The sequence below is a fragment of the Ascaphus truei genome, chromosome 1 (assembly GCF_040206685.1).
Source record: "Ascaphus truei isolate aAscTru1 chromosome 1, aAscTru1.hap1, whole genome shotgun sequence".
Taxonomy (NCBI): domain Eukaryota; kingdom Metazoa; phylum Chordata; class Amphibia; order Anura; family Ascaphidae; genus Ascaphus; species Ascaphus truei.
The window spans coordinates 35195221-35218032 of NC_134483.1; the positions used below are offsets into that span (position 1 = coordinate 35195221).

The window sequence follows — 22812 nt, forward strand, 5'->3', positions numbered from 1 at the left end:
TTAAGCAGCAACATTAATATAATACAATTTAAATCAGGCAATCAAAATGCAATCACGATAGCATAGTTTTGCAAAATATGTTATCGACTCAAATAATTTTACTCACCAGGAAATGTTGCTTATTTCAAATGAACGAGAAGAGAATGTTCAGTAGATAAATGGGAAGATATGTAATTAATCAACTCTCAGGAGATTTGTGCCTTTGGCCCTTTGTAACAAGCTAGCTTTTATTTGCTACTATAGAAGCCCTTATCATGGGTGTACCATTTGTTAACTTTCCCCATTCTAAGAGGAATACAAACCGTACATTATCGGTGTGATCATGTAGAGAATTAGGAGAACAGACCAGTGCCGTCTTAACGCATGGGCACGCTGGGCAGGTGCCCGGAGGGCCCACGAGCATAGGGGCCCCACACTAATATATGCACAGACCAGAATTTAACACCAATTTTCCGATCACCCGCCTCAACATTCAAATCTCCCGCTAACTCGGTAGAAGGAGAAAAATGACGGCTTGGTGGGGAGAGTTGGCAGGGCCCAGTGCGCTGCTCTGCCCGGGGGCCTATAATGCGGTTAAGACGGCCCTGGAACAGACATGTTATGTGTTACTAAATGATGTAAATGGAGGGGGAGCATAGAGAGTACAACTTTTACAGCAATACATCAGAAATAATGAGTCACAGAGGATGGTCCTTGGAGGAGATGGAACCGTTGAACATGATATATCAACTAATACAAATCTGTTTGTGCGTTATGTTGGAAGTAACACCATATCTAAAAAGCCCTAAAAAAAAAAGCTCTAAAAAGCCCATAGGAGCAGATCAAGTTGTAAAAGGGGTTACATAATAAAAAGTATCATACATACAACACAGTGTGATCGGAGATGCCCATTTAACACCTTTTCATGTTTATCCAGTTATTTATCACATCAATAGAATGGATTTCTCTTGTCACAGCACAATCTACTTAGAAATGCTATGATGATCCATGAGCGATGAGCGATGAGATGCGTGACACCGAATCCTCCCATTCAGGCCTGAAATCCTGAGAAATCTTTTCATTCACTCCCAAACCTGTGGTACTGACACCACAAAGCTCAAACACCGTCAGTGTCAGGCAGTCTAATACTATTTTACATATGTAAAGTCCAATTCCGCTAATACAGAAAGACATGTCATTGGATGTCGTGTGTTATTTTTCTTTGGATTAGGAAGAATTAATCCTATTAATAGATTGCCCTATAAAGCCCAGGCAAAAAAATTAAATTCCACAACAATATTGTCAAATTAACCCATTATCAGCACCGTATTAACTATTATAAAAATGATATGGGGTTAGTCATTAAACTGCGATAGTGACGACGGGGTACTATTGCATAGAAACTCCCATTGACTTCAATAGGCGTTTCTGTGCTATAGTGCCCAAAATAACACAAGCAGTTATATGTATAACCCTCATAGATCACCCATATATTGAAATTGCCATTCAGCATTAATGCCGTTCCTCACACCCCAATTGTTTTACCATTATCTGAAGAAGAGAGATTCCCAGTATATGACTGAGCACACATTGTGATCACACTTATCCCCCTTTCCACATATGTTAAACATTAAAAGACTTCTGCTCCCTCCAAATTCAAAATGGCCACCGAACACTTCCCTCCACCACATCCGGTCCCACTGATGTCCTTTTTACGGACTGGCACGTTGTTAACTGAGCTGCCGGTTTTATTCTACCACAGAGAAATGTTTAAACCCGGAATATTACGGCTGTATTATCTGAGGTGTTGAAATCTCGTCAATTCCAATGGTATCAATGAAAAATAAAAAACAAATTCAAGCCACAAAGCTCACTACTTAAAAAATAAAAATAAATAAAACTGGTCCACGTTTGGGTTAACATCTCCAGCAGCAAACAGACACCTCCAAGCACAAATCAGTAAGATGCATTGTCTTACAGTATTTATAGAACACTCTCCTCATATTGATCACTATATTTTACGTTCCCAAATACAAACATCATTCAAGCAGGGGATAAAACAGTGGAAATTATTTACCTGACCCATAACAGTCAAGTACTGTAGCCTTTGCTAGGCAGTGATAGAAAGAGAGAAGAAAGGATGTGCTTAGAATGCTATTTGAAAAGATATCTTTAGGGAGAAGAAAATTCCCAACCCAGCTAACGAGTGTTTGGGGGGTGATCTGCAGAAGGTACAATATAATACAAGTTTACTAATCAATGGGTCTCCCTCAATAGTCCTCTACCTATATGATTTTCTGCCTGTATACATAAGAGTCTCTTCATGGAAATTGTCCTATAAAGCCCACCTAGTGATATATATATTTTTTCTTTAGCAGGAGAGATACATACTTAACTCATTTTTAGGATACTTGGCTATAGCTTATTTGGTGCTTCATTTTGCCTCAGATTTGGCAGTTGTGGCAAATGTTTGTGCGGTCTGCCTACTTTTTATTCGCAGTATAATATTTATTGTGTAACCCCCCTTTGGTATTACTATGGCTCTAGAAGGTAAGCACCGCCCAGCTCTGCCTGGTGACAGTCACTTCACAGTAGGATATATATATATAGTGAGAGAGAAGGGTCTGGAACTTAGGTCCCTGGAAGTGTCACAGTGGAGTGGCCTCACTGTGTATAGTGTAAATAAGTTAAGGGACTAGAGGATCCTATAATAGGACAGGGATCCCCTTTCTTGTTTTGTAGTTAGGGACAGTGCCCTTCACAGTTAGTGTCAATAGAAATTGTTCAACCCTACTTGCCTTGTCCATACAGTGGAAGCCACTGCCCAAGCGGCTATAACTATAACCCCAAGGAAAAGTAGGATCAGCCAAAGCGGAGGGTCCTTAGTGAACTACTCCAGAAGTGCACGAGATGACATTCAGTACCCGGGATGGGTATATGGATCACAACCCAATAACATCCAATACACGGCTCAGCAGGGGCCCACATGAGAAGGAGCCCTACAGACGCTATTCCAAAGAGGACTCATTTAGGTAACCCAGCGTAAGTCAAGCTTTAGTACCTCCCTAGCAGGCCGAGATTGGGGCAGCTAAAGGACATCGTAAAGCAAAACGTTGGGCAATACCATGGAAGCTGCCAAAACAAACTATTAGATACGAATCACTGACTACATGTATTCACAGAGAAGAGATGGTTCTTGCGAGTTGAGTGTTCACATGAGCACACAGTACCTGGATGGGTAGCCGGCGGCACTGATGCGGATGGTCTCCAGCACACCGCAGGCTCGCAGCTGCTGCACGGCTCTTTTTGGATCGAAGCTGCAATTGAATTGTGAAACAATAATGATAAATTAGGCATACTGCATGCATAGCTACACGGACGCTCGTGCCATGAGATGGCAATCAAACATTTCTGCCAATTACACATTGTTTTAATAACCACTTCCATTTTATTTAGAGGAATAAATCACGTTCATATTCCTGACTTGAGAGAAGCCGGATAATATTGATTTGGGCACTGAAGATCGCCTCTCACTTTTAACCCTTCGGTTGGCAGTGAACGGCGTGAGGAAGAAACGGATGACTGGTGAGATTACGCATCTGGCTTTCTGTTCAGCTGGAAATAAAGCCGTCAAAATGAAAGTGCCGCATGGCACATTATCTATAATAATCATTTACTTTTATATAGTACTGACAGTAAAATATAGTTCACAGACAAAACACATCCCTTCCACAAACAGCTTGAAATCTATTCTTCGCATATATAGCCTGTATCTGTCTACTGCAGTGGTTTTAAAAAAAAATGTCGTTAAGGAACCTATAATTATATATTGAAATTCTGCAGAACCCCAACTCTCTAATAGTGTGTCTGAGATCAGATGCATTGTAAGGAACCCCAGCCCTCTCTAATAGTGCGTCTGAGATCAGATGCATTGTAAGGAACCCCGACCCTCTCTAATAGAGCGCCTGAGATCAGATGCATTGTAAGGAACCCCAGCCCTCTCTAATAGTGCGTCTGAGATCAGATGCATTGTAAGGAACCCCAGCCCTCTCTAATAGTGTGTCTGAGATCAGATGCATTGTAAGGAACTAATTTTGGTGTGATCCAAGAAGGATCAAAAAAAGAATCCCCAGAAATTAGCACTCAATGCCGGAACGTATTCAGCTGGATAACAATGATCCGACAGGAAGAAATTACCTGTATATTCAATTGTATAGGGAATTAGTAACCCCTCAAATACCACTAAGTCCAAAGAAAAATAATAACGTTTTATTAATGTAAATACTCGTTAAAAACACATACATATCATTCAAACTTGTTAAAATACCCCATTCAGAGGTGGCTAGTGTGGTCAAAATTTTTCAGTGGTTTATCTATATTAGTATAAACCCTGCTGACTCACATACATCCATATCAGTAATAATTATTGAAAACCGAAGCAGTATTGTGATCCTGTAGAGGGTATCCAATATATTGAGCTGATTAATATCAAACTGTATATACGCAGGCTTAATATAATATCTTCTTTTCACACGGATAGTTATCCTTTAAATATCGTTATATGTCAAATTGTGTGATAGTATTGCTAAGTTCCTGTATATACATTAGCCATGCATGGATACAGATCGTTGTCGCATAGTCAAAGTGCAGACTGCATTTCCGATCATGCATATATTATCACCAGATATGCCATAATAAGTCCTGCACAGTTATGGGAAAAACTCAGTGATCGCGGCGGATCATGTACTAAGTCTGTATCAGGACCCAGAAAAATAAATACACGGTATATCCTATCGTGCATAGATTAACTTCATACTGGCAAAAATCAATGCTGTGTAGCTACAGGTAAACTCCGTGATCGCGGCGGATCATAGATTATGTCTGTGTCAGGACCCAGCCGCATATACAAGCCTGTCTTCCCTCGATACACGAGATCACTGGATGTTGCCACCTCTGATGATGTCAGCGAGTGACGTCTATTCCCGACGACCGTTTCACGTAAGGCTACGCTTCTTCAGGGGAGGAGGAGTCATTCAAAGGACTTATTGGTAGGTATATATATGGTTAGTCATTAGAATATCCCGCCCCTTTAAAGGTCAGGGGGCAGTTTATATCCGAGATCCCACGGATATATAGTAGTAGCCTCCTTGAAGCTGTTTCTTATATGTTTATGTCTTTGTCAATGTTGCTTATATTCCCCACAATAAAAAGGAATAAATCTATTAGGTGGACTGTGTTGTCTTTATTAGTATGTGGTTATTTGTGTCTGCGGATGTAAGTATGCTATGTAGTTGGTTGGCACAAGGGTAACAATGATGGTAAGTATAATTATTATTCCATTATTTTGTTATTTTGCTGCAGCAAGAACTAGAGAATAGTCAGTCTTCCCTGGTAATAATAGGAGACATGTGGCAACACTTACAGTCTATAATGTGACCTTATACGATCTAAAATAAAGTGGAAATGAACAAAATATTCAATATTAGTGTAAACAAGTGATAGTATAGTGATACATATATGTACAGTGTAGGAGTGAAAATATACTATTCGATCTGCCCAAAATATGGTATTAAACTATATACCTGGATCCCCATAAAAATTGATTCATAATAATTATAATTGTAAGGTGGTTGGGTATACTACTAGTGATTGGTAGGTGCCACATATGTCCAAATATCCATGGTAACTTGAATCTAAATGCTGCAAACAAAATAAAATAAATTATAGATAGGAGGAATAAATGAATCCTTCATTGAGTCCTAGGGGGGAGAGGGTCTGGAGCTGGTAAATCCAGCGACATTCTATTTGTAACAGTTTTTTTTATCCCATTCGCCCCCTCTAGGATCTCTTGGGATTGATTCAATTCCACAAAAACGCATCACATTTGGGTCACCCTTGTGATGTTGCAGGATATGTCTTGCCACTGGCGTATCTACGAAACTCTGTAGATACGCCAGTGGCAAGACATATCCTGCAACATCACAAGGGTGACCCAAATGTGATGCGTTTTTGTGGAATTGAATCAATCCCAAGAGATCCTAGAGGGGGCGAATGGGATAAAAAACTGTTACAAAAAGAATGTCGCTGGATTTACCAGCTCCAGACCCTCTCCCCCCTAGGACTCAATGAAGGATTCATTTATTCCTCCTATCTGTAATTTATTTTGTTTGCAGCATTTAGATTCAAATTACCATGGATATTTGGAGATATGTGGCACCTACCAATCACTAGTAGTATACCCAACCACCTTACAATTATAATTATTATGAATCAATTTTTATGGGGATCCAGGTATATAGTTTAATACCATATTTTGGGCAGATCGAATAGTATATTTTCACTCCTACACTGTACATATATGTATCACTATACTATCACTTATTTACACTAATATTGAATATTTTGTTCATTTCCACTTTATTTTAGATCGTATAAGGTCACATTATAGACTGTAAGTGTTGCCACGTCTCCTATTATTACCAGGGAAGACTGACTATTCTCTAGTTCTTGCTGCAGCAAAATAACAAAATAATGGAATAATAATTATACTTACCATCATTGTTACCCTTGTGCCAACCAACTACATAGCATACTTACATCCGCAGACACAAATAACCACATACTAATAAAGACAACACAGTCCACCTAATAGATTTATTCCTTTTTATTGTGGGGAATATAAGCAACATTGACAAAGACATAAACATATAAGAAACAGCTCCAAGGAGGCTACTACTATATATCCGTGGGATCTCGGATATAAACTGCCCCCTGACCTTTAAAGGGGCGGGATATTCTAATGACTAACCATATATATACCTACCAATAAGTCCTTTGAATGACTCCTCCTCCCCTGAAGAAGCGTAGCCTTACGTGAAACGGTCGTCGGGAATAGACGTCACTCGCTGACGTCATCAGAGGTGGCAACATCCAGTGATCTCGTGTATCGAGGGAAGACAGGCTTGTATATGCGGCTGGGTCCTGACACAGACATAATCTATGATCCGCCGCGATCACGGAGTTTACCTGTAGCTACACAGCATTGATTTTTGCCAGTATGAAGTTAATCTATGCACGATAGGATATACCGTGTATTTATTTTTCTGGGTCCTGATACAGACTTAGTACATGATCCGCCGCGATCACTGAGTTTTTCCCATAACTGTACAGGACTTATTATGGCATATCTGGTGATAATATATGCATGATCGGAAATGCAGTCTGCACTTTGACTATGCGACAACGATCTGTATCCATGCATGGCTAATGTATATACAGGAACTTAGCAATACTATCACACAATTTGACATATAACGATATTTAAAGGATAACTATCCGTGTGAAAAGAAGATATTATATTAAGCCTGCGTATATACAGTTTGATATTAATCAGCTCAATATATTGGATACCCTCTACAGGATCACAATACTGCTTCGATTTTCAATAATTATTACTGATATGGATGTATGTGAGTCAGCAGGGTTTATACTAATATAGATAAACCACTGAAAAATATTGACCACACTAGCCACCTCTGAATGGGGTATTTTAACAAGTTTGAATGATATGTATGTGTTTTTAACGAGTATTTACATTAATAAAACGTTATTATTTTTCTTTGGACTTAGTGGTATTTGAGGGGTTACTAATTCCCTATACAATTGAATATACAGGTAATTTCTTCCTGTCGGATCATTGTTATCCAGCTGAATATGTTCCGGCATTGAGTGCTAATTTCTGGGGATTCTTTTTTTGATCCTTCTTGGATCACACCGAAATTAAATGCTATTTTGTCCCTTTTAACACCTGCCCATACAACTAATACATGCATATTATAGGATGAGCTGTCCCATTCCCTTTAGAGCATTGTAAGGAACCCCAACTCTCTCTAATAGCGTCTGTGATCAGATATATTGTAAGGAACGCCAACCCTCTCTAATAGTGCGTCCGAGATGAATAAACATGCCCACATTCACGGGCAGAACAGACTGCCACCCTGAGCCCAGTTACTATAGATACTCCCACATACACGAGCAGAACAGGCTGCCACCCTGAGCCCAGTTACTATAGATACTCCCACATACACGGGCAGAACAGACTGCCGCCCTGAGCCCAGTTACTATAGATACTCCCACATACACGGGCAGAACAGACTGCCACCCTGAGCCCAGTTACTAGAGTGACTCCCACATACACGGGCAGAACAGACTGCCACCCTGAGCCCAGTTACTATAGTGACTCCCACATACACGGGCAGAACAGACTGCTGTCCTGAGCCCAGTTACTATAGTGACTCCCACATACACGGGCAGAACAGACTGCTGCCTGAGCCCAGTTACTATAGATACTCCCACATACATGGGCATAACAGACTGCTGCCCTGAGCACAGTTACTATAGATACTCCCACATACATGGGCAGAACAGACTGCTGCCCTGAGCACAGTTACTATAGATACTACCACATACACGGAGCAGAACAGACTGCTGCCTGAGCACAGTTAGTATAGATACTCCCACATTCACGGGCAGAACAGACTGCCACCCTGAGCCCAGTTACTATAGATACTCCCACATACACGGGCAGAACAGACTGCCACCCTGAGCCCAGTTACTATAGATACTCCCACATACACGGGCAGAACAGACTGCCGCCCTGAGCCCAGTTACTATAGATACTCCCACATACACGGGCAGAACAGACTGCCACCCTGAGCCCAGTTACTAGAGTGACTCCCACATACACGGGCAGAACAGACTGCTGTCCTGAGCCCAGTTACTATAGTGACTCCCACATACACGGGCAGAACAGACTGCTGCCCTGAGCACAGTTACTATAGATACTCCCACATACACGGGCAGAACAGACTGCTGCCCTGAGCACAGTTACTATAGTGACTCCCACATACACGGGCAGAACAGACTGCTGCCTGAGCCCAGTTACTATAGTGACTCCCACATACACGGGCAGAACAGACTGCTGCCCTGAGCCCAGTTATTATAGTGACTCCCACATACACGGGCAGAACAGACTGCTGCCCTGAGCCCAGTTACTATAGATACTCCCACATACACGGGCAGAACAGACTGCTGCCTGAGCCCAGTTACTATAGATACTCCCACATACACGGGCAGAACAGGCTGCTGCCTGAGCCCAGTTACTATAGATACTCCCACATACACGGGCAGAACAGACTGCTGCCTGAGCCCAGTTACTATAGATACTCCCACATACACGGAGCAGAACAGACTGCTGCCCTGAGCACAGTTAGTATAGATACTCCCACATTCACGGGCAGAACAGACTGCTGCCTGAGCCCAGTTACTATAGTGACTCCCACATACACGGGCAGAACAGACTGCTGCCCTGAGCAGTTATTATAGTGACTCCCACATACACGGGCAGAACAGACTGCTGCCCTGAGCCCAGTTACTATAGATACTCCCACATACATGGGCATAACAGAATGCTGCCCTGAGCACAGTTACTATAGATACTCCCACATACACGGAGCAGAAGAGACTGCTGCCCTGAGCACAGTTAGTATAGATACTCCCACATACACGGGCAGAACAGACTGCTGCCCTGAGCCCAGTTACTATAGATACTCCCACATTCACGGGCAGAACAGACTGCTGCCCTGAGCCCAGTTACTATAGATACTCCCACATACCCGGGCAGAACAGACTGCTGCCCTGAGCCCAGTTACTATAGATACTCCCACGTACACGGGCAGAACAGACTGCTGCCCTGAGCCCAGTTAGTATAGATACTCCCACATACACGGGCAGAACAGACTGCCGCCCTGAGCCCAGTTACTATAGATACTCCCACATACCCGGGCAGAACAGACTGCCGCCCTGAGACCAGTTAGTATAGTGAAACATCTGCTGTAATATCATTGTTTTTTTATATCTGTTTTTTTTGTGGTAAACTCCTTTATTTGGAAATCCTGTCAGTCTTTCCCCGAACAGACAAAGAGGGACGATAAAACAAGTTGTGAAATATCATTTTTATTAAATACGACTGATCCATCTGTCTTTAGAAATTGAATTTTATGGCAGGACATGTGTCCTACTTCTCGCAGCTGCCCAACCTAAAACTGGAACCGTCGGCTACCACACAATACTCCCATGTAGTAATACAAATCAACGGGGCCTGTTATTTATCAAACCCGGCCCTCTCCATAACGACTGTCTTCAAACGAAATTGTAATAAACTTTTTGGTAGTGCTGATCGTGTATACAGCAATGTTCATACACATTTACAAAGATATTGATCCCTGGTTAATACTCTGAAGGTGGAGTACCACACAACTAGGTGCATTCACTTCCAATCACGGGAATTTCATTGAATGCATTGCTAACTATTGTATGCCTTATTCTGCTTCTCACTGTGTGGAATGGAGGGAAATTACTCAGCGCCCAAATCATGTACAACCTACAACAGTCTGTCGGTGCTTAAGGTTAAAAAGAGCCAACATTGGGTCCTAGGCTGTGATCTTTTGATTGAAAGGCAGTACACAAGGTCACTCCACACAACAAGGACTCACTTCCCTAAATATCACTCTCTCTCTCTCTGTCTCTCTCTCTCTCACTGTCTCTCTCTCACTCTCTCTCACTGTCTCTCTCTCACTCTAACTCTCTCTTTTCCCCTTCCCACTCCCACTGCTTTCAGCATTTGAAAGTGCAGTATTTTAACTCAGTGGCATTACGTTAGGAATTCAGACAAATGACTACAATGTTGACATATACAGATTTCCGCAGTGGTCAAAGGTCTGGAGTATATTTACAGATGACCCCAACATTTTGATGGACACATTTACAATTCTATATTCTTTTTAAAGCAAAATGTATTTATTCAAAAAGTCTCCCTCCATTTCTGTTTTTAGTGCATACATGTTATATAAACCTTCGCCTTAATCATGTTTAACAGGTTTATAATTTTGCAGGCACAGTATCCAAAGAACGCAGTACTCTTTTAATGTTACCCAGTCCATTGTAAATCAGTAATCATTGCGTTAAACCTGCATTAGTACCAACATTTAACATGGTGATTTTAAGGAGTCTTTGATAACTAGAACAGACTCCCAATTACCTATAAATATTGTAATACAGTACAAAATAAAACAGTGAATGTGAAAATATAGCACAAAAATAGCTATCATTGATTTTGTTCTTCCCTACAGACATGAAGGAACCATCAACCAAAACCTCTATAATCATTGAAAGAAGAGTATCACCGTTCTCAAAGAGCTGAAGGATTTCTTGATAACTGATGAGCGTTTTTTACATTCCATGTGAACAAAAGTACTTAGATTTTCCATGTGCATTTTCCCCCCACACTATGGCCGAGACATCTGACTCCGCTGCAGTTTCTATACTTCTTAACAGTGGACAGAGCAGCAGACAATGCTCCCTGTGTTTCCCTTGTGCATCTTATTACATCTCACATTGGTTGCAGAAAATGGTCCCAAAGGGATCAAGAAAAAGACCCTCCAAATGCATGCACTCTATGATAATATAAGGCTGTTAAGGTATATATTTAGAAATTACAGTAGCTCCTATGGAGATATCAGGGTCTTTATAAAAACAAAAATAATAACATTTTATTACATCAATATACGTGACAATGTGAATTATCCTACATCTCACATTGCTCAGGTGTTTCAGCTCTTAAAAAGGTTTGGTTTTCTTTAGGACAAGTGTATGTATATTATATATTGTTTTATTTTTGAATTACTTGAGATATTTGTATTCTTAATTTATGATTTAATGAGATGGTCTACTACTGGTTGACCACTATAATGTCCTAAGGGCTCGGCACTCCTGAAATCTGGTCTGATGTAGACCAGGTCTATGGAACTTCCCTTCTTGTTCTGAGGGTTCGAAGCCAGAGATGTGGAACATTTTCACAGCACAGTCCTTCATCAAACAGGCGAAACGAGAGAGAGACAAGAGTGACAGAGAGACAGAGAGAAGGTCTAAATTAATTAGCCTCATGGAACTAGCCCTATTTGTGAAATGTTGTTCATTTTCAAGCAAAGTCACCTTATCTGAAATGTATGGGAAATGTCAACATGGAAAGCGCAAAGCTGTCCGCACTGTGGGTGTTTTCATTACTTCCTAATGAGGATTCACCGCTCCTGGGGAAGTCCATTGCCGGGATCTTGCTGCTTCCCCCGGCAGAGTTGGATAGGGGGAGGCAACCTGGCTATATCTGTCTATGTTCTGGATCTCTCACAGCCTGAACGGCCTGGAATTTGCACCCATGTTGGACCCTTAAAAGATATTAAAACCCATTGGTTCTAATGATCTTTATTGTGATATCTTTCTATTATATATAAGCCTTGATGTGACTGTCACGGTTTTAATCACCGCATCCCCTCCTTGTTTTCTGTCCGGTACCCCTTTTCCTACCCACATTTGATGGTTATTCTGTATATACATCAACACTTTTAAATATAGAGCGCTAAGTATTACAGTCTGCAACAAATCTACACCAACGTATACAAAAAGTACACATACAAATTCATAAAGATCCAGTGATTTGTGTGCACAAAAAATGTTAAACAAATATTGCACAGTTATGAACCTATAATATATCATATGCTGCATGACAGACAGCATTAAATAAGTGATGTACTGTACTGTAGCTACAGCAGATACATACAACTGACAACCAGTGACTGGCTATTTGCACATAATCCGCTTGGCACAGAGAGTCATGCACACAGCTGGGAGCTCTAACAGTATGTTTCAACACTGCCTGTAATAGGAGTGGGAGTTAAATGTGTCTATATGTTCAGTTTCTTCCTAGCCTGATCTATCTGAAAGTATGAAATGATGTCGCCTCCACAGCTGCATAACAAAGGAAGAGTGCAGTGTAAATCATCTACTCGCAATGATATTTGATGCAGAAAAGTGTTATTGTTGCAGAACACCATACACTTAAATATAGTCTTCTGAACCTCTCTCTAAAAGCCTGTGAAGTACAACATTACTTATTGAAGGGGACCAATAATAACGTATTAAAAAGGCAAGATTTGGTACGATAGTAAATAAAAGAAAAGGGGAAAGTACCTGGGCACTACTACAAGATATATCCCCAGAGGTGCACACACACACACACACACACACACACACACACTTCATCCCTTGTTGATCCCTCGCTGGATGAAGCCTCCCCAATGATCTTCCAGGTTCTGCGGTTGCAACCTTCTCTTCTCTATGTTGCTCCAACACATTTTCAGATTATTTGCATACGCTGTACACGTGTCTGTGTGTATCTAGATAAATAAATTTTATTTATATATATATATATATATATATATGTAGCCAGGCCCTCACTGCTATGCGACCCCCCCATTACCTCCGCTGCCGGGAGCGATGGTGGGTGCTGCGCGAGTTCTTGCGCGAGTTCACGCATGCCCAGTGGAGCTCCGGCGGCCGGACCAGTTCTGCATGCGCAGTGATAGGCGCGCGAACACGGACCAACCAGGAGAGGGCTCTAAGCAGGGACTACAAGTCCCATGAGCCTTAGGGGACCCCACATGACGCCAGAGAGCCGATAGGGCTGCAGCATCTCCCTGCTCGAGGAGATGGAGACATTTCGCGGGGTTTGAGACAGGCAGTCGGCGTCAGGAGAGGCTAAGGGGAAGGAGGTGAGGGTGCAGGAGTCAGGTGAACGCCGCTGCAGTGGAAGAGCAGTTAGTAGATCTGGATTTCAACTTCGGAGACTCGACGCTGCCAACTGAGTGGAAGGATCGACTAACGGCAAAGTTGAATGAACGAAAGACGGTGTTTTCCACAAGTGAGATGGATGTGGGGTGCAGTCGCAGTGCCCAACACACCATTAGGTTGAGTGACGCCACTCCGTTCCGTGAACGCTCTCGTCGCATCGCCCCCAGGGATGTGGACGATGTAAGGAACGTCCTGAAAGAAATGGAGACCGCTGGGATTTTGACGGAATCTCTGAGTCCTTATGCGTCACCCATAGTGGTGGTAAGGAAGAAGAACGGATCTGTAAGACTGTGCGTCGATTATCGAACCCTGAATAATCGTACGGTACCCGCCCAATACAACCTTCCTCGCATTGAAGAGATCCTGAATGCTCTAACCAGGAGCCAATGGTTCGGTGTTCTCGACTTACGATCTGGGTACTACCAGGTACCTATGAGTGCAGAGGACCAGGAAAAGACAGCCTTCGTCTGCCCCCTGGGTTTCTACCAATTTACGCGTATGCCCCAAGGTATATGTGGAGCCCCTGCTACCTTCCAGCGACTGATGGAGAAAACTATCGGAGACATGAACCCTCGGGAGTGTCTAGTCTACCTGGACAACATCGTTGTCTTCGGAAAGACCCTGGAGGAGCACGAAGAGAGGCTGCTTAAGGTCATAGTCCATCTTGGAAAAGAAGGATTGAAGTTGTCCCTCGACAAGTGTCGGTTCTGCCACACCTCGGTGACTTACGTGGGACACATTGTCTGCTCAAGGAATTGCTACAGATCCGGCCAAAGTAGAAGCGGTAGAACAACACTGCCGCCGTTGTTCCCGGTGTATACAACGCAAGACCTTGCGTACAAGAGCAGCGTCCATGGCCCACCTAAAGAGTTCTGGCCCAATGGACCTAGTGTGTATAGACTTTCTGTGCATTGAGCCCGATACCCGAGGAATATGTAACGTGCTGGTCATCACGGACTATTATACCCGGTATGCTCTGGCCTTCCCCATGAAAGACCAGAAAGCCATCACGGTGGCAAAAATACTCTGGGAGTAGTACTTCGTTCACTACAGTCTTCGAAACCGTCTTCACTCAGACCAAGGTCGAGATTTTGAGAGCACTATGATCCGGGAATTACTCAAAATGCCGAATATTGCTAAATCGCGGACAACTCCGTACCATCCCGAAGGAGACGCTTTGCCAGAACGATTTAATAAGACCTTGTTGGACATGCTCGGAACCCTGAAGGGTGTGCAGAAAACGGAATGGAGTCAACACGTGGAGGCCTTGGTACACGCGTACAACTGTACCCGCCATGAGTCCACTGGATTCTCCCCATACTTCCTCATGTTTGGGCGAAAGGCGAGACTGCCAGTAGATGTACGTCTTCGAGTATCAACGGATAGGATACACAATGCTACCCATTTCAAATATGTGCAAAGACTCAAGGACAGTTTGCAGCAAGCTTACCAACAGGCTGAGAAGTCTACAGATAAACTGAATGCCGGCAACAAAAGACGATATGACCATAAAGTCAAGTATCGGGAGCTACGTCCTGGGGACGCTGTGTTGCTTCGTAATCTGGGAGTCCCCGGAAAACATAAATTGGCGGACCAATGGAGAGATGGTGTATATGAGTCACAGATGCCTGGCCTCCCGGTCTATGGCATCAAAGACACCGAAGGCCAGGTAAAGGTTTGGCATCGTAATCACCTTCTCCCCATTCCACAAGTGGGAGACGAGGAAGCAGAAATACTGGCCACACCGCTGAACGGTGAGTCCAACTTCTCAGAGATTGGTCAAGAGACTGTAAATAATTACACCAACTGAAACTCCTGAAGACCCTATGGAAGGACCCTCTCAAAGGGACTATTCCACTGAAGGGGCATCTCCCGGAGGAGCTATGGGTAAAGGGCCCCGTAGGCCAATGCCTACTAAGGTGGCATCAACAGGCTAGCCTTTGGATCCACAGAGCCCGAGCTTTGTACCAAACAGAGACTGTTCAGAGACATTTCTCCCCTCAAGGGAAGAGGCTGAGCCTCAGGACTGTACCTATTACTCCCCAGAGGGAGTTGCTGAAGAACAGCTCCGTAAGAGTAAAAGAGTAAGGTACCCCTCAAACCGGGTAACCTATGATCAAATTGGGGCACCCCACTATGAGGCTCAGCAGTGGTCTCGTAGCAAAATACAATCTGTAATTGTAATGCTCACAGAATTGTGTAACATCGTTTAAAGTCATTACATGTGTTAAGTTGTGTTCGTATTGATATGCATTTTTATTATATGACTTCTGTATATAGTTGCTTAAGTTGCGTCCCAAGCGTGGTCGTTGGGGTTTTTACCAGGGGGAGGATGTAGCCAGGTCCCCCTTTGCTATGCGACCCCCCCGTTACCTCCGCTGCCGGGAGCGAGGGTGGGTGCTGCCGGAGCCAAGCGGCAGACCCGCCGGCACTTCTGGAGGGTGTGAGCCGAGCAGGGAGCGCTCCGGTGGCCCCCGGCGGCTCCTGTGCAGGGCGCCGCCATCTTGCGCGAGTTCGCGCATGCGCAGTGGAGCTCCGGCGGCCGGACCAGTTGCGCATGCGCAGTGATAAGCGTGCGAACACGGACCAACCAGGAGAGGGCTCTAAGCAGGGACTACAAGTCCCAAGAGCCTTACGGGGACCCCACGTGACGCCAGGGAGCCAATAGGGCTGCAGCATCTCCCTGCTCGAGGAGATGGAGACATTTTGTGGGGTTTGAGACAGGTAGTCGGCGTCAGGAGAGGCTAAGGGGAAGGAGGTGAGGGTGCAGGGGTCAGTGACCCACTGCACTAGGCCAGCAGCCCCCTAAGCCCCAGTTGGCCCTGAGCCACCCAGTAGTTTGTGTTGCTTCAGGGACAGGCCCCAGGTTAGGAGACCGCTCATCTCACCGGAGGAACTGGACGTTGCCCGGAAGTCGTCTGATCCTTTGCGAAGATCTGCTGAACGCCCAGGTGCCGTCGCACTGGGCAGGTATCGTTAAGCACGTGCACCACACGAGTACTCGCACATAGTGGCAGCGCTGACTACGGGACAAGGGGGGTTATACTGTGGACACGGTGTGGGGGTACACGGTGTTGGGAGTGGGGGTTACGTTATATCCTACTGCAGTGCTAACATTGAATGTGATTGGTATAGAGTATACGTTATGTGCATATGTGTAGTAAAGCCAGTTCTGTTTTACACCCGTGTGCTTATCGTGATTGTTTCCTGTGAGGGCCTCCTCCCACTCCGTTAGGAATCCCTCCTAGGTGGAGGCGTTGCACCACGAGTTTGTTATATGTATGTACCCCAGGCTCCCCGAGCGGAGGCTTAGGCTCCTGAGAGCCATACAGGTAATATACTGTACAGCATCAGTAGCGTCTGTATTCACAGGGAATACCCGTTACATATATATACAAATAGCATGAATATACTGTATCTTAAAAAGTAAATTAACATTTCCCATATACTGTAGATAAGGTTGCACATATAATGGAATTCTATAAATTATAGAATTATTTTTAAAACAATTAAATATATCAATATTCACATTTTCGTTCATGGAAGGTTTCAATCAGCATTAAAAAAAAAAAAAAAGCCTTTTCAATAAGGGATATTGCGGCTATACGTGCATTTCTTGTTGGTGGGCTAAAATCTCCTCTACAGCCTATTCACCATGCTACTTAATGAATATCCTAAAACAGCAGCAACACCAAAATCATCTCAGAGTCCGTATCTCCTGGAATGATGACACTGTAGCCCATAGTGCGTTTCAACAGAAGTACCAGTTGTTTAGAAAAGGGGTCTCCTATTTGATATTACAATGCTGTATACTGTAGGTTAGCATGGAGCTCTGTACAGTTGTCATTAAAACATGACAAGCTTTTTGGTGTTGCTGCTGTTTTATGAAAACTTTTTATGTCTCTCTTGTAATGAATGATGAGTTGAAAAAGTATTGCCTGCTTCACTGACACTGAAGGAAAGATCTTCTGCCCTTTTGAGAAAGCTTTCTCCAAAACAGAAGAAGAAACATTTTCCGGAAAAATTGTATGATTGGTGGTCGAAATTACAGCAATTGTCAAAAACTATATACTGTGCAGGGCCATCATCATGTTTGCTTTTAGGAGGTCCATGACCCCATGTGAACCCTAAGCCCTACTTCTGTTGTGTGAAAGGATAACAATAAAATTGCTTATATGGCAGTGATGATAGCCAGGCAATGAATACCTCTTACCTAAATGCAAGCTTGTCATCGTTGGGTTTAATGCATCTCACGTAATGTGGAGTGGTGGCATTTAAGGTTTCCATCAGCAAGTGCAGAGAGTTACGAAACTGAAACAAATGGAAAATAAAGAAAATAATAATTGTTTCTTGTTAAGCTAAAACTAGAGCACCCAAAAATTCAATATAGGGGTTTGTGAGCAGAACCGGTAACATGTCAAACGGTGTAATGTGAGCAATCATGCCCTTCAATGCAATGAAATGGGAACGGTTTCAGAAAGCCGAAGCATGAAACCATTTGTGGGGGAAGGTTTGTTCAAAGACTTTGTAAAGGGTCCTCATCTCAAGCCCGTTCCCCTTCAATTCACAGGAGCCCCTGCGGCAGTCATTTATTTTATTTTTTTAAATGATGGAAACAAAGCTAGCAAACTAAGACTTGTAAGAGAAGTGATGTTTTAACATGCAGCATTTGTTTAATTTATCTTCGCGAAGAAGAGACATCTGAGGTTTCATCAGCTGTACGCGTGAGGTTTCCACAGCCAACGTTTTCATTTATGAAGAACTTGGTGAACCAACTTGGTCATGTTGGTTAAAGTGCATCAAAACCCTGCAAATAATCATCCTCTTCCAAACAATAATACAGGATTTAAAACAAACACTGCAGTGTAGAAGGTGACTACATGTAACTAATATCCACCAATGGTTTCTACCCCTAAGAGCAGTGGTGGGAAAGAGACTTATCAGATGGCCATGGGGGCAAGGGGAAGAGGGCAAATATATTTCTTTACTAGAGTGTACAGTAAATAAATATACCACTTGTGGTCACATTTGCATGTCTCAGACAGGTCTGCAGCCCTGTCCTTCCCCATGATATTAGGGCTCTCTCAGTGAAGACAAAGAGCATAAGCAATAACATAGGGAACGTTACCATTTGTGCTACTAGTGCCTCTCGTATACATTTCTAAATCACCTCCTATATTCTTCTCTATAAATTGCCAGAACAGTTCAGTATACTGCACTGCAGTGTTTGCGCTCTCTTCTTCCTGCAGGGAAAAGTAACTTCAAAGCAATCTGTAGGTTCTCCAGACATTAGTTTGTACCCATGCTCATTGTCAGCACCATTGGCCTCTTCTTAAAACTGCTTGTAGTGTAGCTCCAAGGGCACAGACCATGTTCAGGTTGTCCCCAGTTCCAAGGGATGCTTCCAACCCCAGGGATATTTAATGTGCCCCACCTTTTGCATAAACAGCAAATCTAAACTTTTTCATGTTGTGAGAAAGACTTGAAGCTGTTCAGCAAGAACCCAGTTATCCCCAACCCAATGTCCGTTAGCACCTGCACGCCCTCCAGTGCAGGCATTATTTTCTTATGGCGCACATGCAAGGTGATAACAAAACGGATTCAGGCTTACAAGCAAGAAACGAATATTGCGGTTTCCTCTCCTTACAGCCTCCTCTATACAGTACATCGCAGTATTTTACCTGGTGTCCTACTGTTTTCCTATGTTCTTTATTGGGATTTTTCAAGGCTGGTTTAGCAGCGCGGATGTTGATTTTCGACTTTCCACTGGGAGTTGGAGGCCCGACATCCTTTTCATCTTGGAATAGGTCAGCGACAAGCTGATACTAGAAGAGAAAACCAGCATTCCATTATTATATATATATAGATATACATAATATATATATGTACAGACATACACACACACACACACACACACGTCAAAATGTCTCCATTCTTTCGGCTCTTTAGAAATCAAGAGAAGTCTGCAGCATGAAAATCTTTGTGTCAATGAATGTTTCTGTGAATGTGGAGATGCAGCATTTCCTTTTCTTGGCTTGGTAGGCATTTTACTTTTCACTTTTGTTTAAGCGAAAGGCAAAGACGGTGCGAAGCCTCAGAGTGCAAATAATTATGTAACGGGCGTACGGCCCGAAACGCGTAGTTGCACTTTTACTGTATCGGGGGTCTGCTGTGATCCAATAAACGTTTTCATTTTTCGAATGTGAGCCTCCTCCGAATGCATTTGTGACAGTGCTCTGACCCGTTTCTATTTCTGGTGGCCTATCCTCTATGGCAGATTCAGCACGCCGTTTGACCTTCACAACTGACGCCAATGACGAGCAGGAGACATGGATACCCACTGAGTGAGTTATTTCAGCCCTGTTTCCATATTCATGGTTCATTATTCAGTTTTGGGACACATATTGTACTTTCATTTTTGTGCTTGTGCCATTGGCTGCACTAGGTACTAGTTCCCTACTCCCTGGCTATGGGATGCTGATACTGTCTCTAATATATATGGAGTCCAATTGTGGAGTTTTTATGTCATTATATGGATACAATTAATCTTTGAAGCACTGTTTTTTTTTACCTTTATCATTGCAAATAATTAGAATAAGAATATGAAGTCCCAGCTCCGTCAGTTTGGAACTGGTAATATGCCAAAGTCTTTTATCAATATAACAGGGAACAGGTGCGCTTAGATATTAATAAAAACTAACTTCGTTTTCTATTAGGTCCGATGTGGAAAATATTACACAGCAGCTAGTTATTGTGTCACATTGTGCTCCCTTATCTGCTGTTTGCTTCGGAGTGTTGGGCAGACCATGTTCTGCACTATATGAGAGCATGCTTTTGTTTATAAAGGGGCAGCCCTTCCTAGGATGATGGTGAACCAAGGACAGTGGCGTGTTTAATACTAATATTAATAATAATTATAATGTTTTAATCCTTTAACGTTTCAATGGTTAAGAAATGCTTTGATGGGTTATTGTAGTCTTTAGCTAATGTCTTGTGGTGAATGTTTGTTGCTCCTCAAAGCCCCAGGTAAATTGTTACCATTTCTCATTTATTTTTGTTTGCCACGTAATTATTAAAAGTTAAAAAAAAAAAAAAAATGTCATCGTTAGTCAAACACACAAACATAAGTAGCTGATAGTAAAGCTAGTGTTTGGTGTATGCCAAACCAAAACAGTGCATCAAAAAAACGCATACAAAAAGATTATATATTGACTTATGGCTAAATGGTTCAATGAAAAAAGACAGTTCAATAGCAAAGATATGAAGGGTAATGCTCAGTGAGTATTGACATTGCTTGTATTTGATGGGTAATAAACATATATATGCTGGCAGTAATACTCTCCTATCACGGCAATTGCATGAGTCAAAGTCTTGATAGATTAGTGAAACTCCCGGCCGATATTCCTGCAATCAGTAATTTAAATGTACTCGCCGAGTTTTTTTCTTTGCCGAGTTGAACAGCAGCGGGCGTGCTCCAATCCGGACAAGGCAGCAGACGGAATGGAGATAGGTGCGGTGCACAGCCGACAAATGAACTCACCAAGGGTAGGCAATGGGACTTGAAAAATAGTATTTATTGGCACATGCTTAGGATAAAAAACACCCTAACACTAAAATAAAAAATAAAAATAGAGATGATCTCTTTCACAAATCACCATCCTGCGCGAAACGCGTTTTTTTTTAAAATCCTAAGCATGTTTGACCTAAGGGTTAAAGCACAGAGCTTATTCCCGTTTTGGTCTCCTCTGTACTGCACATGGGTTAAACATAACCCATATTATTTAACAAGATAAATGGTTCAACTGTGGTGGCGAGACAAAAGAAGTGAAGAGGAAAAAAAAGGAGAGAAGGTTTGGGATGGGACAGAGCTTTAGTGCCGTCCTGCTCCAGTGCCCAAACTATCCGATTTTCAAGGGTTTCTTCAAACAAAGCAACCCATCTGCCTCAAAAACATTTCAGTCAATTGTCCAAACTTTGATAAATGTGGTGCATTGCCGCGAGCACGCCCAACGCACCAACGGGAGAAGGGGCCGCTGCTGTGAGCCAGCTGGTGCGGGATAGGGTTAACATGCTACTTCCCCTCTGGAGCACCCCAAAAGGGCGCAATAACATTGGCTGCATCTACATGTCTTCACCAAATAAATCGTTTCCTTATCTTCGGTGCGCCAAAGTGGAGTACTGTGCTCTGAACATTTAACATTGGACGACGCACACACAATCTTAGCAAGCTTCCTCCCCAGGAGAAAGGTGGCGGTGACCTCGGCTGTAGCAATACACTGGGAAGTACATCATTTCCTGCACTTATTTTAGATTCTTTTCTCACTGTAGTCACTAGGGCACGCCTGGCTTGTAACCAGTTTTAACGGCGCTTTAGCGCATACAGAGCTCCGAAATGTTAACCCCTTAGGCGCTGCATACCTGTCACGCATCCCATGCCGTCGGCTATATAGCGTAGGACCTGCTGAGATGGGTTTACCGTGAAGTGGTCGCAGGCTTAAAATGTTTTGGCCAAAGGATTCAACAAAATCACCGATATTTAAGAACAAAAAAAATATAGAAAAAACCCATAATAATGTACTACCTTATTTCTCTTCTTAGATGTGCATTGGGGGCTTCTTTGTTCTTTGCACATTTAAGTCTGAAGTTTGTACAGAAACACAGTGCTGTCCCCTTAACACGTTCACGTGAACGATACAAGATGACCGTGCTCTTACCTTGCTGGCCTTCAGTATGTTAATCTGCTCCTCATATACAGTGTCCCTATTTTTCTCCAGGAAGCCGTCACACTGATACTCCACCTGCAGGAAGAAACACGGGGTGTCATTCATGGGTGTACATCATGCAGTTCCTTCCATACAGCAGTACTGCAAAGTATACTTATGGAATATGACGGCAAATAATAACTATTTGGCCCACCTGTCCGGCACATTTCCAACAACATTAAAAAAAATTAAATTCTACTGTATTTGACCGCATAGGCTTTATTTCCTGTAGACTTCTGTTGGACCTATTTCAAAATTGATGGCAAGCTCACCTTGCCTGTGTACTCTATGTTCAGCACTGAGTACATTGTTACCACAAGATTAAATT

The 22812-nt window shown here is 42.9% G+C and overlaps 1 protein-coding gene across 2 annotated transcripts in view; it reads right to left on the minus strand.

Moving 5' to 3' along the window:
- Positions 1–22812, minus strand: part of MYO5B (myosin VB) — a 340466-nt gene that overhangs the window by 82688 nt on the left and 234966 nt on the right. For both annotated transcript variants that reach the window (XM_075586196.1, XM_075586185.1), the window contains exons 14-17: positions 22437–22520; positions 19404–19547; positions 17936–18033; positions 3210–3296 (exon numbers count right to left, since the gene is read on the minus strand). In XM_075586196.1, the coding sequence (XP_075442311.1) occupies positions 3210–3296; positions 17936–18033; positions 19404–19547; positions 22437–22520 (413 nt within the window). The remainder of the gene's footprint in view (positions 1–3209; positions 3297–17935; positions 18034–19403; positions 19548–22436; positions 22521–22812) is intronic.